We start from the raw sequence: 17909 nt of genomic DNA, 5'->3' as shown, positions 1-17909 counted from the left end.
AGAGAGAGAGAGAGAGAGAGAAGAGATAGGGGGGAGGAAAATGGACAGACAGACAAAGAGGAGATAAATGAACATTACAGACTCTAAACACTTTCGACTACATGTACTAACACCTTGACAAAGGACCCAACAGTCAGAAACAAAATTTTTTCTTTACCACATAAAACTTCTATCCTGGATTTGCCTAGCATTGAAAATTTGGCACCGGTTGACAAACAAGGCTTCTTCTTAGTATTCTCCCAGACAACGGACGGCGCTGGCCTGGGTCTGGAGCCTGGTGGAGCACCAGTCATGGTGCCAGTGTTGGTGTGTTCAGCTGGGGCTGGGGCTAGAACTAGAACGGAAGTCATTGCTGCGTGCCTAACATGTTACATTTGTAACATTTCCCCCCCCCGGTAGGCCTACCCACGTGTTGTTTCAGCTTCAGTTCCTGCATCTTGTGTTTTTCATTTAAACTGCATTATCTTCGTCTTCCCTAAAAATCATTATCTGACAAAGATAAAACCATAAAATTGTTTTACTTCTTTTGAAAAAGCTATCGCAAAAGAAAAGAAGATCAAGGATTTACCCTGTCAACGCCAAAAGGCACTCAAGAGGAATTTTATAGACTTTATCCCCAACTAACTGTGTGATGACGAGGAGAAGTTTCTTAATTACACGCGGTTGTCGAGGTCATCCTATTTAAAGAATTACTGAACATAGTAAGTCTCAAAATTTACCGGAAGGCCATAACAGCCAGTGAGAGACAACTCATCACCTTGAGGTTTGTTTTAAATCTTTTTATTCAAATAATAATTGTACAAATTTACTAATCACTTAACATCTTCTGTGGGTGCCCAGTAAAAGAGCATGAAATAAAAAACAGTTTTAAAACATTCATTACCTCCCTCGTCGCCGCCCCCGCCCCCATACTCTCTCTCTCTCTCTCTCTCTCTCTCCATTATCTTTTCAACTCTCTTCATCTCCCTTTCACAAGCACACACTCACACACACACACACACAACACACACACACACATACACACACACATACACACACAAACGCATGCACACACGTACACACGCAAGTGTGTACACAAAGACACACACACACATACATACACACACACACACACACACACTCTCTCACACACTGGATAGCATTCATGCAGTTTATTAACAACAAGAACGAGAATACAGGTTGTTGTTTTTTTTATTACCATTATTGAAATAATTAATGAACTAACATTATCTTCGTTTTAATAAAGTTTTGACTGATAGATAGCTTGACTGGCTATTAATTGATTACTTGATTATTTATTTATCTCAATCTTCAGCATCTTGTTGCTGAATATGACTGAGAAGGAGTGGAGTGGTTTAGGCAAAAAAATCTCAGTATTGTTGTTTTGCTTCAATCCTCTGATCATGGCCAACAATCCTTCAAAAATATTGAGGTCAGAGTCTTCCTTTGTAGTTTTGTTCCTCAAAAAGTCCACTGCTGTTTCCTCCCAAGGTTAGCGGCTCTGTTCCTGTCAAGGCCTTCTTCTTCGGGGTGCTCGAGATGTCATGGAAGCCACGGAAGATGTAGACGGGGTGGGTGAAGATGGTGCCTTAAGCCGAGGGTCAACCTGTTCCTCAGTCACTGGCTCTCGCTGTTCTTCCACTTATTGCTCTTCACCATTCTCCAGAGTACATAAAAGCAACTCGTCCACATTCCCATAGTAGTTGCCATGCATTGGGGCATGACCCATGTGGTGCTGCAGAAACTTCATCTGCTCAAATAGATAAATGTTGGTCTTGCTGAAGTTGCAGAGCCACTGGGCTGTCCTTTGAGAGCTGCTAGACTCTTGCAAAACGAGCCTCTCAAATTTTGCCGCCGACACTTGTTTCTTCAACTGAAGAAGAATACAAAATATATTGATTTATTAATTTGGTGCTTTTTACCTATTGAACCAAGTATTTGTTTCAATAATATAGACACTGTATTTGACACTATGTCATTGTTTCAGATATCTGGCCACTCGGGAGACACCAAAAAGCCTGCATTATCAATTTCGAATGGGTTTTCTGGAACAAATTAAAAGCTGCTGAACTACCTGACCTTACATCTGACAGCTAAAAGGAAGTAGCTATGGGTTTTGCACAGCGTTGGAATTTTACGCATGTTCTAGGAGCCATAGATGGCAAATACCTCAAAATTGAGTGTCCTCCCAACTCAGGCAGCGCATACTTTGACAATAAACAAACATTTTTCATTCAGTTGCAAGGAATATGTGATGCTCAATCCAATTTTATCGCGGTTGATGTCGGTGACTTTGGGAGACATTCCGATAGTGGAGTGTTCAAACACTTGGCTTTTGGCAGGGCCCTCTATTCGAACAACTCACTGATCCCTACTGACGAAGGCATTTGTAGCATTGATCCTTTGCCGTATGTTTTCCTAGGGGATGAAGTGTATTCCCTTCTTAGAAACATGATGCGATCGTTTCCACGTCGCAGACTCAACAACGTATGGCAAATTTATAACCACAGACATTCTCACGCGAGAAGGACCATCAAATGTGCGTTTGACATCCTGGCACGAAAGTGGTCAGTTCTCAAAACAACTCTGAACATGAAGCCTGATAATGCAGTTAAAGTGGTTTTGTCTTGCTGTGTGCATCACACCTGTGTGAGAAAAAGAGAGGGAGTTTACAACTCTGATTTAATAGATGACAATGACAGTTCTTCTTCTTCTTCTTCTATCCCTTTGTTGGGGCAACCGTGGGGGCACCACTGCATCTGACAACAAGCTCTCATCATTTCTCTCTGTTCTCTGCTTTTCTCAGATTGTCACCCATCGTTTTCCCTATCCTCTCTGTGATGTTGTTCTCCCATCTCCTTCTCTGCCTTCCACTCTTTCTCTTTCCTTGTAACTTGTAGGATTGTTTTGGCAAGTCCTGTGGATCTTGTGACATGCCTATACCATTTTAATTTTCGTCTCTTCACTGTGGTCAAAAGATCTTCATGCTGCCCCACTGCGTTTGAGATTTTGTTCCGCACCTCAGCATTTGAAATGTGGTCTTTGTATGAGAAGTCAAAGAGTCTGCGGTAACATCTCATCTCTGTTGTCTGAATCCTTTTCTCCAATTCTGTGTCAGTGTCCACGACTCACAGGCATATAAAAATATTGAGATGACCAGTGAGCGCATCAGTTATGATGACTATACTTTGCTTCAAATGAGAGTTGACACTTCAGTTACCATTGACAGGCATGGCCAACAAGCACTAGACATCAGAAATGAGTTTGCCAAACTTTTCTTGTCCAGCTTGTCTGCGCCTTTGCAGTTCGATAGGGCACAGCTCGTTGAAACAGAAGGTTAAAGCAATTTTATTGAACATTGTGAGATCTCAGCCAGTACTAGCGAGCTTATATATATATTTATATATATAACTGAGTATATTTAGGTCTATTTCTCTGTGCATGTGTGAGACAGAAAGTGTTCTGGAGAGAGAGAGAGAGAGAGAGAGAGAGAGAGAGAGAGAGAGAGAGAGAGAGAGAGAGAGAGAGAGAGAGAGAAAGACAGATTGTGTATATAAGTGCATGTGTTTGTGGTCAACGACATAGGAAACAGGAATGGGACGGTGAAGGAGGTGGGAGACAGTTTTCCGCCTCCACATACTTCTGTCCTAGCCCATTCTACTACATAAGAACTAGAAAGAATAAATTAGAGAAAACAATCACTACTACTACCACTACTTTTACTACTACTATTTTCACCATCACCACTACTCCTACTACTTTCACCACCACTACTACCACCACTACAACCATCACCACCACCACTACCACTACTACTACTACTACTACTACTACTACTACTACTACTACTACTACTACTACTTCTACTACTACTACTACTTCTACTACTACTACTACTACTACTACTATGTAGAGGAGCTTGCTGTGGAGTGGGGATATGTGCTGCTGCTGCTGCTGCTATTAATACTTTCACCACCACCACAACCACCACCATAACCACTGCTGCTGCTACTACTACAGTACCACTCCTTTGCTGCTGCTGCACCCAATTTTTCTTGACAAAGTGTCAATATACATATAGAACAATCGTAGTTAAAGTTGTCTTACCTGGCTATAGGAGAATCAATAAATCAAAGCAACATGGCCACCTCAAAACATTATTGTCACAGGGCCTCAGAACCAAGCATAAAGCAAAAATAAACTACAAAAATGCAACTAGTAAACGAGACTACAGAGAAGAAGCTGTTCCACGAAATACCAAACCTACTGCATGTAGGCCTACTAGGCTACGGTACTACACATCGATCAACTTGGCTAGAGTACACGTACAAAGATACAACAGTTCAGCGGCCAACAACTATTTCTATATCTAGAACTACATTTAGCTAGACCTACAATCACCTGGCTACATGAACCCTATAGGTACGCCTGAGGTCATTTTGTACCCCAGGGGTTGTATTCTTCACATTTTAGAATATTTTTAGAACTAAAATCTCTTTGAAACTTTCAGTATATCTCAAAAAATCATTTTGACAGACTGCTATGAAAAGCGTACGGATCGGACTAACAAGTAAATTTCCTCTTTGGAAGTGGGGGCACAGAGTTCCCAACATCGTATGGATATGATAGTAAAACATGATGTACAGATAGGGTTAACTAATCCATCGGTATATCAAAAACATACAGAAAATATTCACTCACATTCGGCAAACTATCGTTGAATCAATTTAAAATGTCATGAAGTCTTCGCCTAGCCGGAAGATGAAAGTAGGTCATCGTACAAAATCCATATAATAGTGAAAATCCACTAAAATTGCATAGAATAAGGTTTCAACCAATGCATTATTTAAATATAATTAACAATTTTGCACATACCTGTCCGCAAATGTAGACAAAACGCCAAAACGAATGCTGAATCTGTACTGCTACCCCCAGCCTGGGGCTACAAAAAAATAGAGCATGCACTAGTGACTACCAGGCCTGGTGCCAGGGACTGGTGGAGCGCGAGGCTGGATCTCAACCAGCTTCGGTCTGGCCGGCACTATCAAATTACACGTGCTTCATCGCTGAGTCACCAGCCCCGGGCCAGCCCCGGGCCAGCCTCAGGCCAGCGCCATATGCAGTCTGGCTTGGGCCTAAGGCAACGAAAAAATCAAAGCTTACATAACTTTTGCAAGCCAAAAAAATGAAGATTTTAATGAAACTTTGAAGAACAAGCTTTTGTGTCTTCTAAAAAAAGTGCATTTTCAACATAAAATGAATTATTCCATTAAGCAAATACAGGACTCAACACTGACCTTCCATTTCCATGCCCGGACTCTACAAGGTCCACATCTTGAGTTTGAGAGCCTGTATGGATGAAGAATTAGAGGGACTTTAAAATAGAATTTTGCAAAACTTCAGTCACCAAACCTAACCCTTTGAGTCCTAATTCTCTGAATGTACAGGTCCCATGTACCTGAGCTGAGGTATAAGTTTGATGTACTGAAGGGCAATCATCCAAACATGCAGGCACATGAAAGACACACGCGCAAGAAGGAAAAGTGGGAGGGGGGGAGTTGAGGTGTGAGAGAGTGAGAGATTAAGTTAGAAAGATAGAGAGAGTGGGGAAGGAGAGGGAGAGAGACACCCCCCCCAAAAAAACAGCGTTCCAAATACATAAATTATAGAATGATACAATTCATATTTTCTACATTACAAGTGTAAAAATGTGAAGAGCTATTTAAAAAAACTGTTTCATTAAGAAGAAAGAAAAGATGTTCCGACAAAAAAAAAAATCTGAGAAGAAAATAAAAAGTGTACTGTCAAATTATGTCAATAAAAAGGCCTTTGAATGATAAATGGAAAAATAAATAAACTCTTAGAGCAACAAATGCTTGTGCACTCTTACTCACCTTCAACCCTAATTTGACCATCAGGAACACTGACTATTCCAATTGGAGGTCGACTAAAGAGATTGGGCACCTGTAAAGCATATAAAATAAAAATAAAAAATAACATAAAGCCCTAAATTATTACTAGAAAATTGTAGAAACATATTGAATTGTAACAGAAACAGTATAGGATAGATACACATTAAAGCAACTTATATCACATACAGATCTTGCTGCTGAGCTTTTAATTGAAACAGCATAAAGCTTACATGCACAGAAATTAGAGAATACCTGACATAATTTCCCTAAAAGCTGGATACATTCCATCATAGGCTGAATTTTTCATCAGTATTTTATGCCCTTATGTCTTATAAGATAAGATCAGATAAGATACAACTTTATTGGACTCATTGGTTTGGTGTTTCACCACGTACACACACACACACACACACACACACACACACACACACGCACACACACTCACATACACACACAAACATGCGCACACACGCAGGCTAACAGTCACATGCATATAAATGAACAGTAATATAAACTAATAATCTTAAGCTAGGTACATACTCAATGTTATCCTGATGCTTACTCTAAGGTCATATGAATACTTAAAACAAGATGGTTAATATGGAAGAATTTTGATGGATGAAGGTACAAATGACCTTCTGTATCATTCTTTGTTGCAGATTTGTTATGAAAATAGCAAAAGGCCCTTCTAATACTTCTATTTGTTGCTGAACAAAAAACACATTTATAATTATAATTGCTTCAAAGACAGACTTTTTCTCATTTGGCCCTTTCAATTCACATGGTAGCCTAACATATATTATGTTTCCGAGTTTATAGAAAATAAAAAAAGCTGGTGGTAAAACACATGCACATGTTAAAAAGACTGTAGAAAAAAACAACTAAAAAGAAACTGTGTATTAGTATTAATATGAAAATTATTGACTGCCAGCTGTGTTTCTACTGAACTAGGAACACTTTTAACCACCCCCCCCCCCCCCCAACAAAATATTTTTAAAAAGTAAACGGAAAAATAAATAAACAAAATAAAAATAATCCTTTCTGAATTCTAAAAAAAAAGATTAATAAATATATAACATAAAATGAATTTAAATGAAATACAAAAAAAGACGAAAGAACAAAAACCAAACCCCTCTCAAAAATCCAAAAAGCATGCCTTCTATTCAACAAGAGACATATATTATATATTTTATATTCATTATAGGCCTATACCCCAGCAATTTAACTCAATGATATCGCACCCACAGCAGGCTCACAACATCCTTGGGTCTCTTTATTTTGAGCCAGTAATGTTCTCACCAAAAACAAGTATCTTCCACCCACCATGACAGTGCAACCGAGTGAAGTGTTTTTAGGCCATTCTCAAAGGGGAGATATTAACATGTTCTTATGCACAGTGGAATTGTAAACGGGCTGATTTATCAATGTAATGCTCATAGTATCAAACTGCGCCAGAACATCATAAGGAGAACTGCTGCTTTTTCTTTCCTCATCCTTATTATTATATTGTCATTTTCCCTCTACTTCTTTTGTATGTTTGTCATTCTCTTGTGAACTGCTATTTCCGTTGTGGTTTGATAGTCGAAGCAGACTTTGTGCTATTCAGGCTAGAGAGGTGACTCTTTGTGACTTGATGAGAACTTTAATAATGAAGCACAATGAAGACATACGTCAGACGATGCATGACTGGGACAGAAACGGAACAGAAATAAAACAGATGAATATGATTGACAAATAAGGGAAATAATAATAATGGACGCAACGAACAGATACGAATTATTGCACATACATGTAGTCTTGTTGCTACTGAATGATATTCCTCTAGAGTAAGCCTGATTTCCCTTTTGGACTTCTTTGTTGAATCCACCCCTTGGCGCTCACATGACCTTACTCTAAGGTATCGAATAAACGGGGGTTTAGGAATAAAGGGAGGGAGCGGGGGGCACATTCAACGTCTTACTCCAGTACTAGTAGGAACAAATCTGTTTTATTTCTCCTTCATAAAAGAACAAGAGATCATGAAATTTTTAGGATTTTAGTGAGTTACTGTGACAACTTTTCTACGAACAAACCAGTTTCATAAAAAAAAAAAATAAACCAATGTACAAAAGTTTTTAAAATGCACAGAAAATTGAAGTAGCCAACCCGTTACCAGTATTAATACTGAGGGTAATTTGCCATAAATGAAAAACAAAACAAACAAAAAAGTTCCATTCAGATATATGTAGATTCTAGATATAAAATGTTTTCCATGATCCTCGTCGGTCGTGGCAAGCTGGAAAATAATAAACAGGGGGTATAGAATAAGGAGCGGGGAGGGGGGGTGGGGCGCAAAAAATCGGAATAATAAGGGGGGGAGGGGGGCTAATAATTCCATACTTTAGAGTATGCAGTTGCGAGAGCAATAAAACCTCACTAAAACACACAAATAATGATCAAAACGGCTGCATACAGGTTTGCAATGCAAATCCATTGAGTAAAGACAAGAACTCACAGGAATTTTGTATTCCAGCTCAATTTGCTCCACATTTGCTTCTTGACATGAGTAAGATCCTTGACCTGTCCCACCATTTTCCAAGCTTCTGGCACTCTGCCCTGCATTCACAGCATCTGCAGAATTTAAATTACAGAAAATGAAATATAGTAACAAAATGCATGACAAGAAATATAATGTGTCTTGACATGGATGAATGATCCGGAGCTCTGTCTTCAATTTTTGGGCATGGAGTTATTGATAGGGGAGAATGGAAACACTTTTTAACCTTTTGCTCCACTGCTCGGTTCAAGAATAAGTAAGCCAAAGAAAAAGGTTTCACTATCATTGTAAGACATTTGGGCATTACAGCTTCATGCATTTTTAGGTTTTATTTGAGACACCCTAATAATATGTTTGAAATCTCCCCTTATCAGTACTGTTTGAAACCACCCCGGCCACTCTGCATGCAGGAGACATTGGACAAACACGAGGGAAACTTCAGCCAAAGAGGGGTGACTTCAGACAGTGTGATTCATGTATCCAAATACATGTATTATTTTTAAGAGGCAAAACTTCAAAACAGCATAATGACAAATGGAAATAGTAAAAGAGAGATCAAACCATATCTATTCTGTATGGTTATTTGTTATATGATATTAGTTCATGTTCTCTGTACGTTATGTGGTGCACCCCATATTATTTCAGGTTATTTATGTCGAACCTGTATCATTCATTGTCCCTGTTAATCCGTGTTCACAGATGAAATCATCTTCTACCGTTTATAAAACTACACTGAGAGATATCTTACAAAGACAAAGGAGAAAAAAAAAACAGGGACTGCAGGCACAGTTGGACGTATGTGTGATTTCGAGTCTTCTGTGTTCTATCTATCCGTCTTATAGTGCATTGACATCCAAGCAATTATCTCTAGCTCTAGGAAAGAAAATGAAGGAGTGCTACATCTTCCCCATGTTCCTGAATTTATTGCGCTGAGACCTGGAGCTTAACAAAGCAGAAGAAAAAACAAAATAGATGCATTTGTTGACACAGGGCTCCCACTCATTAAGGAAAAATAATTTCCCCTTTTTTTCCCCCAGTATCCTCCAGGATTTTGAAATGTAACCATTTTCAAAGTGATTTTTTTTTCTAAGATGACAGAGCTAAGGAGAGGAAATGAAGAGAAATGCAAGATAAAACGCGAAACATGGCCATGAAAAGTCTTCTTTCCTGGGGTGTCAGGGTCAAGGAAAGGGGTTATAGCAGGTAGGCTACAGGCACCCAACCATGTCTTTGGCATCATCATATATATGTGAGGCATCATGGTGAAATCAGGCGCTCATCAAAACAATAAAATCAAAGAAACAGGTATTTTTTCCGCCATATAAAATATGTAGTTTGGCATTTATTTTTTCCTGCCTCAACACCTTTCCATATAGAAGTTATTCAGTTGATTTATGTTGTATGTATGTTCGTCCACATCTATTATTCGTGTGTGCTCGCTCAAGTATCTATACTGTTCGTGTATTCACAGGTACCTGTGTCAAGTGTGACTTTGTATTGTTATTGAAATAAAAGACATAATAAATTCGAAACAAATACTGTGAAAGTTATTTAAAGCAGGTCCAACTGGGTGTCGTGAGATAGCATCTGCAGAGACATGCCGGATTCCTGGAATGTGGGCAATTTTGAATACTGTATTTTAATGTTTTCTCTTTCAGATTCCTCAGTCGTGGGATGGGGATGGCTTCTAAGCTTCTGTTACCGAACACCTTAAGTAGGGGTTTGTGGTTGACTGCGATGATCAGGTTGGGGCAACCTAGGACAAAATGACGAGTTTTTTCTAGGGCATCCACAACAGCCAGTGCTTCTTCTTCAAAGGGGGGCATATCCTGATTCAGTCGGGGATATGAAGCGGCTGCCTACTAGTGTGACTTTCCAGCCTAAGCGGCAACAGAATAGCTTACTTGAAGTGCATTTGCAGTGCTTTTGGAGAAGCCAGAAGCTGATGCCGTTCTTGCTGATATCTGTTGGGAGGCATGTAGGTCTTCTTTTGTCAAATATCTGTCCCCGTAGCGGCCGTGCCGCGTTTTTTTCTGCAACATGTGCATAATTTTTAATTTCCCGCGTTTTTTCACGTTTTTTCCCCTTTTTTACACAAAACAATTAACTAACACCTCGCCATGTGACTAAAGGGAAGTAATCACAGTAATAAGTCTCATTTAATTGGTATGGTTATTTCCCTTGTTAGAAGATCTTGGTTATGGGTTGGCATTTTGTTCCTTGAGCATGTTCAATTTTTCAATCCATCAAAAGTTGAACTTGTTCTCAAGTCTGCTGATGTTTCATGTTTGACAGGTGTCCCTTGTTTTAGTATTGTGCCAGCATCAGAGGTCCAGATGCCCTTCTTTTTTCTTTTTTTTTCATTTTTGTTTCCTCTCTATAGATCTAGATTCTTGATCTAGATTCTAGATCTACAGCTGAAAAGTTACAGTGATTCTAGATCTACAGCTGAAAAGTTACAGAGATTATAATTTTTGGTTGTTGTTTTTTTTCTGACTGATGGGTATTGTTTTCTTTCATAATACACAACAAATTACAGATACTAATATGTTCTGTTTTCTATTTTTCTGTGCATAAAACATAAAAATCATGAAAATTCATGTTGAAAAAGTGCAAAACATGTCGCGAATGGTGTTACGGTAACTTGCATAATTTTTGCATAATTTTGCTTTTTTTTGGCATAATTTGGCCATCTAAATATTGCATAATTCTACGGGGACAGAAATATTTCTACCCCTCTTTGTATGTCCTGAAGTATGATGGCCTTGGTTTCTTCAAAGAGGTTGTCCATATACTCATTTCCTTTGAAGGGTGTGTTTGGTTTTAAGAGGTTGCAGAAGGGTTGCAATCTGTTCGCTGATGCAAAAGCATAGGCTACTTGGTTTACCAAACCAAACCAGCTTCTAACGTCAGTGATGTTGCGAGGCTTGGGGAACCCCTTGATCACCTCAAGAACCTGTGGACATGGACAAACTGCTGTGGGGGAGATTTCAAAGCCTGCGAAGTTGACTGTGTATTTTGCAAATGGGAATTTTAATGGATTGAGGATAATACCATTCCGGCCACATGTGTCCAACCACTTTGCCACCTGGAAAAAGCTTTCCTGGATGGACGGAGACCATAAAGTTGTGTCATCAATGACTTTTGTTTTGTTGTCAATGTCGCTAACGATTTCATCAAAACGTCTGGTGTAGGTGTCACCGGAAGCTATGTATCCCTGAGGGCAGACACAATACCTATACCGACCCCAGGGTGTGATGAACGTTGTCAGGTGTCTGTCTTTGGGGTCTAGTGCAATGCTGTGGTAGCCATTCCAGGCATCAAATATGGTCTTTCGAGTATTTGCGGGGACCGTGCGGGCTTGATGAAACCGAGACTGGGTATGGTGTGTTTCTCTCGTAGTATGGCGATTCAAGGCTTGGAAGTCCACGGTCCGCCGAGGTTTGCCAGATTTCTCGGCACATACGACCATCCGATGACACCAGGAAACTGGAGTTCCGATAGGAACTGGTTCAATAACGCCGAGCTGAACATCCTGATCAGGGCCAGCTTTCACCTGTTCTTGCCAGTGGACAGGTACAGGGGTAGGCATGTGGCGTGCTACAGGTGTAGCATTGTCCTCAATGATAAGCCTCATATCATGACATCATGGGCAGCTTTTGGTGCTCACACTTGTTCAAATGTGCTACTTCTGTAGTAGTCTAACAGCCATTGCTCTAGTTTTCCCCTGTTTTCCTCAGAGGTTGGAAAGAGGAGGAGGGAAATGGGGAGAGTGGGTGGGGTTTGACGAGGAGGGCAGTTACAGCAGTCTTCATCAAGGCCATTGTCAGTGTCGCTGTGCAGCGAAGGTGAGTCTGTTATGGCAGGAAAAATTTGTCAGTCGAATGTGAAAAGTATACAATCTGATTGTGTCGGGCCAGTGATGCGTAGGATTAGAGCACCCTCGATTCTAATTGCATTCTGGTATGCGGCCTTCATTTTCATTGAGGGAGGGAGGAGCTGGGATGTATTCAAAACCTAGTTGACTCAGGAAGGAAGTACCAGCAAGAAATGACTGGCAACCTGTGTCTGCGACTGCCAGTACAGTAGGGGTTCTAGTAGAGCTATACAGAGTGGGTTCAATTCCTAAAGCTTTGGCATCTGATGGAAGGGCCTGAATCTCCACGTTGATGGTTGGTTGGGGTGGAGATGCGCGTTTTTCCCACATGTCACTCAGGGAATCGAATACATGGTGGTCTAGTGTTGCAGTGCCGACAAATTGTTCATTATATCAGTTTCAATGTGGCAAAGGCTCTCAAACACTGCTGTAGCAGAGTTGTTTTGATTGGTATGAGGCCTCTGCCTGGGTTTACGGCATACACTTTCGAAGCGGTGTTGGAGGTAGCAGTTAGTATAGGTGTAATTAAAGGCAGGGCAATGATTCATACGTTGTTGCTTCCCACTGCCATGTCCTGCCTTGCCGCAGTGGCTGCATGGCTGTTTGAGTATTTTATCTTCTATCTGGAGGTCGCCCCTGAAGTCGTCTTCTCTCCATCTGCCTGTATGTAGGCCTACTGCTTGCTGCATCAATTACCACAGACACGGCCGTAGGGTTAGGATTTATTTATCCGGCAGAACGTTTTCCACTTTCTTTGGCCTCAATAAAGCGGATGGTCTCATAGAGGGACATCTCTTGATTGGCCTGGCAAAGAACGTCGAGGTGGATATCATCATCTGCAAGACCAATAATGAGGGTGTCCCTGACCATTTGAGCAGTGTACGACGGTTGGGCTCCACACTCGCGCGAGATGTTTTATACTGACACACACTCGTTTGGCGCAGAGAAAGTTTTTGCAGGTTCATCTCTGTCCTGTCGCATTTGTTGGAGTTGGAGTCTAGCCACCATGACATTTTCTTGACGGACGGCCAGGGATTTTACGATGCCAAGAGAGTGGGCTCGTCATATGATATGTGAGGTTGTTGAAACTCCTGTTAGGTCCTTGAAGAGGGCCTCATCGCAAAACTCAAAGAGTTGGAAGATGACGTCCTCGCCAGTGAGTCGTGTGGCTTGCTTATGTATTCTGACCAACGCTGAGCTAAATATGTCCATTCTTCGCTAGTCCCAGATGCAGAGACGACTGGGCGCTTCACCTTCTCCGCTTTGACCCCTGTGGCCGTGGGCGCTGTCGTAGGGGCGGTGGCTGGGTGAGCGGTCCTCTCATGCACGTTGAGGAGTTTCAAAAGAACTTCCGCGGCTGTGGTTGAGGGCCATGCAACATCACACAGTGGTGCAGGACATCAGATGAGAGTCATTTTGACTTTGTATAAATAGATCTAACTTTCACAGTCTTTGTTTAGAATCTATTATGTCTTTTATTTCAATAACAATACAAAGTCACGCTTGACACAGGTCTGTGAATACACAAACAACATAGATCTAGATATCTAGATACTTGAGGACACACGAATAACATATGAATGGACGAACATACATACAACATAAATCAACTGAATATCCTTTATCATATTATGTCATATATAGAATCTAGATCTAGATTTTTAGAACTAGAAATAAATACTAGAATCTATATCTAGATCTAATTTCATGGTTTTCAAGGACTCTCAAGCCTTTGAAATTAATAAAACTGTTACGGCCACGCCCTAGAATTCTCGCCAATTAAAAAACAATTTGCCTCAAAATTGACAAGCGCCAGCCTGATTCCACCGTGTCGCGACATTATAATAATATATTTATATTAAATCTAAAATTAAGCAGAAGCCTATTATATTAAGCGGCGATTTTGTAGTTTCGTTCATTAAAGTCAAGCAGGGGGGTTTCAGGGGGGCCCTAAAAAAAAAAAAATGGAGGTGGGGGGGTTCAGGGAGGCATGCCCCCCTGAATTTTATCCTAATTTGATGTTTTGCAGTTAGGTTGCATCCCTGCTCTTTGTGTAGCCTAATTCAAATAGTATTTGGTCTTCAAGACTTCTGGATTTCTTCTCTGATGTAAACAAATGGATCGTGGACTTTAACAGCGGAACTACAAGATCACCTATTAAGCTACTATTACAAGGTAGTGTAGAAGTGTCCATCGTCAACTATTCTTTGCACATAATGGTAGTTTCCTTTCCTGAGGCCTGGGGCTGTTGATAGATTGTTGTTAGAGGAAGTGAATGAAAACCTGGCTGGCCAAGTGACATCAGAGACTATTAATTATAATACTCTCTGGTGACATGACAACCAATTCTTTGAATTGCCTTCCGAACCCCTCTCCATCCTATCTCTCTCTAGGCTAGGCTAGCCTTCTTTGGCAGGATTTAGCTGTAAAATTGAACACCTCAGGAAAACCCGCCAAAATATAAAGAAAATTACTGGAGTAAATAGTTTGCAGTTGTTGATTGAAAATGACAGTAAACAGTTTGTCCTATTCAGAATTTGTCATAGTATTAAGTGACCTTTTGAGTAGATCTAGAACTAGATATCTAGTTGAAAATCAAAATCAAAATACAGCTAAATCATAAAATATTGTTACGAAGTGGCGAATTCAACTGCAGGTCTGCGTCAAATAAATCTGGTATCGTCCTACTTTTCTTGGTTTCTTTCGTCGAAAAGGTCTGTAACAAACTCAAATTCTGTGAAACAAACAGAAAGAGGCCAGGCCATTAGTTATAGACACTTTCTCAAGGCCAGAGCCTCAAGGCCTCCGCCTGTAGACACCAAAGAAAATAAGTTACCTGTCACACGTAGTAAGTGCATATCGTTGCCGTCGTGTACAAACCTTGTAAGCGACAACATTTTCAAAATTTACTTTTTTGGCTGTATCACATTGATTGATCATTTGATCATTAAATGAGGCCAACATTGTTGTCCAAGTCAAACGATACTTTGACACAGGGTGAAAAATAAGGACTTTGAAACACTGAAAAAAAACCTCTTTTATCTCCAACTGCGTGAAATTAAGCCGTTGGGCGTAAAACCAGCTCACATAGATGCACAGAGTAAGATTGAAGAATACTGGACCAGCGGACTGACTTTGCCTCTAGATCTAGATCTATGTCCCAACCTTAGGAATTCATAATTTTCCCGTTTTTGATATCTCTCAATGGAGAATCTCGGACCGGTAGATCTGTCAATTAAAATTTTGTCAAACCACCCGCCCCACCAACCCCACTTTCTCGCGCAGTAATGTACGAGTGGTCCGGTATTCTTCAATCTTCCCAAAATGTTATTCTGACTCGAGTCCTAATAACGACGGCCTTTATAAATATACACACATCTCACATCAATTGTCACCAAGTTATATCTATAGTAAATTTTGTGCTTGTAGACAAGGCACCAAGAGAACAGACTGAAGTTCCATTGTGATTACACAGGTCTCTACCGTTGTTGGCTGCAGCCAGTTTCTTATCGTTGTCCTTTTCGGCTTGAGCTTGTGGCTCTTTTTCATTGAAACTATTCCAAATCTCTTCACTGATTTTTCCGCCCGTATTTCCCACACACAGGCCGCACTGGCGCGTTAACAGACATATTTTGCTCTTGGAAAATGCCCCTAAATGTCGAGATGGCCAAATGCAGTTTTTTTTATTTTTCTGGTGGCAAAGCTAAACATACTTCTGTGAAATTCGTATACTGTAGAAAATTAGCTCAGTGTACAACTTTCCTGTTTTGTTTTCGACAATAATGAGAACTTACTTTGGACAGTTTTACAAAGAAATCTTCAATAAGAAATGTTTTTGCGCTATGCTTTCTTGTAGTGAGGGTTGTCTCTAGCGGCAGTGTCTCGATCCACTACAATGCTCCTAATAATACACCTATCACCAACAGCTGTTGTCCTGAGGAACATGCTTTTTTTTTGGCATTCTTTTTCTAAAAGATATTCAATATCTATTTATGTCTACGGATGCCCAGGACTCTCTACCGTTTGGGCGTTTAATGTATGCCGCTTTTCCTTCTCAGTGCAGGGGCCAGATATAATTGAGAACTTTCTGTCTGTTACATTGGGAAAGTTCTTTGCACTTCAACCCAGCTCTCTTGCTTTCACATTACCTTTTCTTTTCTCTTACAGGTCTTGCATAAATCTGTTCATTAGAAGTTTTGCTTCCGTTCTGCTGGAACGTTCTACTATTGTAATGTGTGTGTTTTTTAAGTCAGACTGTCCTCATGATCTGGTTTAGACGACATATAATAATAATAATAATAATAATGGATTGCATTTATATAGCGCATATCCACTTATGCAATGCTCTATGCGCTTAACATGATACATATAATTTATATAATGGATTTACAAATCAATTTTAAAGATACATAGTGTTACATACTCATGCAAACACATATTCACTCACGCACGCACCACACACATATACATACTCACATACACACATACATACATATGCACATACGCACATTCAAACTCACAACGATCTACAGCTTGGATGCATTCTGTCTAATCGAAATATGATGAAAATAGAAATGATTTTAGTTTCTTCTTAAAAATTTCTAGATTTTCTGCTTCTCTGATAGTTTTTGGAAGCCTATTCCAAACAAGTGGGGCAAAATATGAAAAAGAGCGTTGGCCATATGATTTGAAATTTATTTTAGGCTTAACAAGGGTTGTTTTGTCACTAGATGATCTGAGCGTTCTAGGAGGCACATAGGGTGTTAAAAGCTGTTTTAGATAGTCCGGTGATAAATCGTTTAAGCACTTGTAGCAAGTTAAACAGATTTTATATATACGCTCTTTCACTGGGAGCCAGTGTAATGCTTTTAAAATAGGAGTCACATGATCATGCTTTAGTTTTTTAGTAATTATTTTGGCAGCAATATTTTGTACTCTTTGTAGTTGTTGTAACTGTTCATCAGGTACACCAGCCAGTAAGGAATTGCAATAATCAATCCTTGACAATATATAAGTGATGTTCTTAAAGTTTTGGTGACACCAACAGATAGATATTTTCTAATGCTCCCTATTTTCTTCAGCTGGAGATATAGATTTTTACAAAGATTGGATACATGGTATTTCATTGACATATCTTGATCTAGCACTACACCTAAATTTCTTATTTTAGTTTGGGCTGATATTTCGTGGCCATTGATGTTTATTCTGATATTGTCGATTTCATTGCATGCGCTGCTACGAAGAAATAATATTTCGGTCTTATCCTCATTTAATTTTAATTTGTTCTTGAACATCCATTTTCTTATATCATTGATACATCTGGCGATTCTATCTTATGAGATTGTGTACATACTGTGGGGAACCAGGTTAAGAGTGCAACATTGCTTCCACAATGGGTGGCATATATGAGCAGAGAGATCAGGGGAATCTGACCAGAAAGGTGATACAGGGTCGACCTCGAGTAACAAATGAGGTGACTGAACATATGGATTTGATAAATGGGGTTTCAGAACTAATGCAGGCTCGGCAACGGGTGGTGAGTGACATATTATAGGGGGATCACATTGGTGAATCGGACAAAGCA

At 40.0% G+C, this 17909-nt stretch overlaps 2 protein-coding genes across 7 annotated transcripts in view; one reads left to right on the top strand and one right to left on the bottom strand.

The window, feature by feature from the left end:
• Nucleotides 1-14719, bottom strand: part of LOC101857183 — a 27569-nt gene extending 12850 nt beyond the window's left edge. Inside the window, exons 1-4 of one of the 4 annotated variants that reach the window (XM_005096803.3) lie at nt 14480-14719; nt 8407-8522; nt 5895-5964; nt 5298-5349 (exon numbers count right to left, since the gene is read on the bottom strand). In XM_005096803.3, the coding sequence (XP_005096860.1) occupies nt 5298-5349; nt 5895-5964; nt 8407-8522; nt 14480-14519 (278 nt within the window). In that variant the 5' untranslated portion in view covers nt 14520-14719. Of the gene's footprint in view, nt 1-5297; nt 5350-5894; nt 5965-8406; nt 8523-9109; nt 9975-10081; nt 10288-14479 lie in introns of those variants that run through there. The other 3 variants (XM_005096805.3, XM_035969333.1, XM_035969334.1) reach the window with 3 other exon arrangements.
• LOC101856962 overlaps nt 10295-17909 on the top strand; it is a 21976-nt gene continuing 14361 nt past the window's right edge. Inside the window, exon 1 of one of the 3 annotated variants that reach the window (XM_035969335.1) lies at nt 10295-10426. In XM_035969335.1, coding sequence (XP_035825228.1) covers nt 10295-10426 — 132 coding nt within the window. Of the gene's footprint in view, nt 10427-15032; nt 15209-17909 lie in introns of those variants that run through there. The other 2 variants (XM_035969337.1, XM_013081615.2) reach the window with 2 other exon arrangements.

Source organism: Aplysia californica, unplaced genomic scaffold (genome assembly GCF_000002075.1).
Source record: "Aplysia californica isolate F4 #8 unplaced genomic scaffold, AplCal3.0 scaffold00138, whole genome shotgun sequence".
Taxonomy (NCBI): Eukaryota; Metazoa; Mollusca; class Gastropoda; order Aplysiida; family Aplysiidae; genus Aplysia; species Aplysia californica.
Note: the sequence above shows the minus strand (reverse complement) of the source record. Positions and strands in the feature narration are given on the sequence as shown.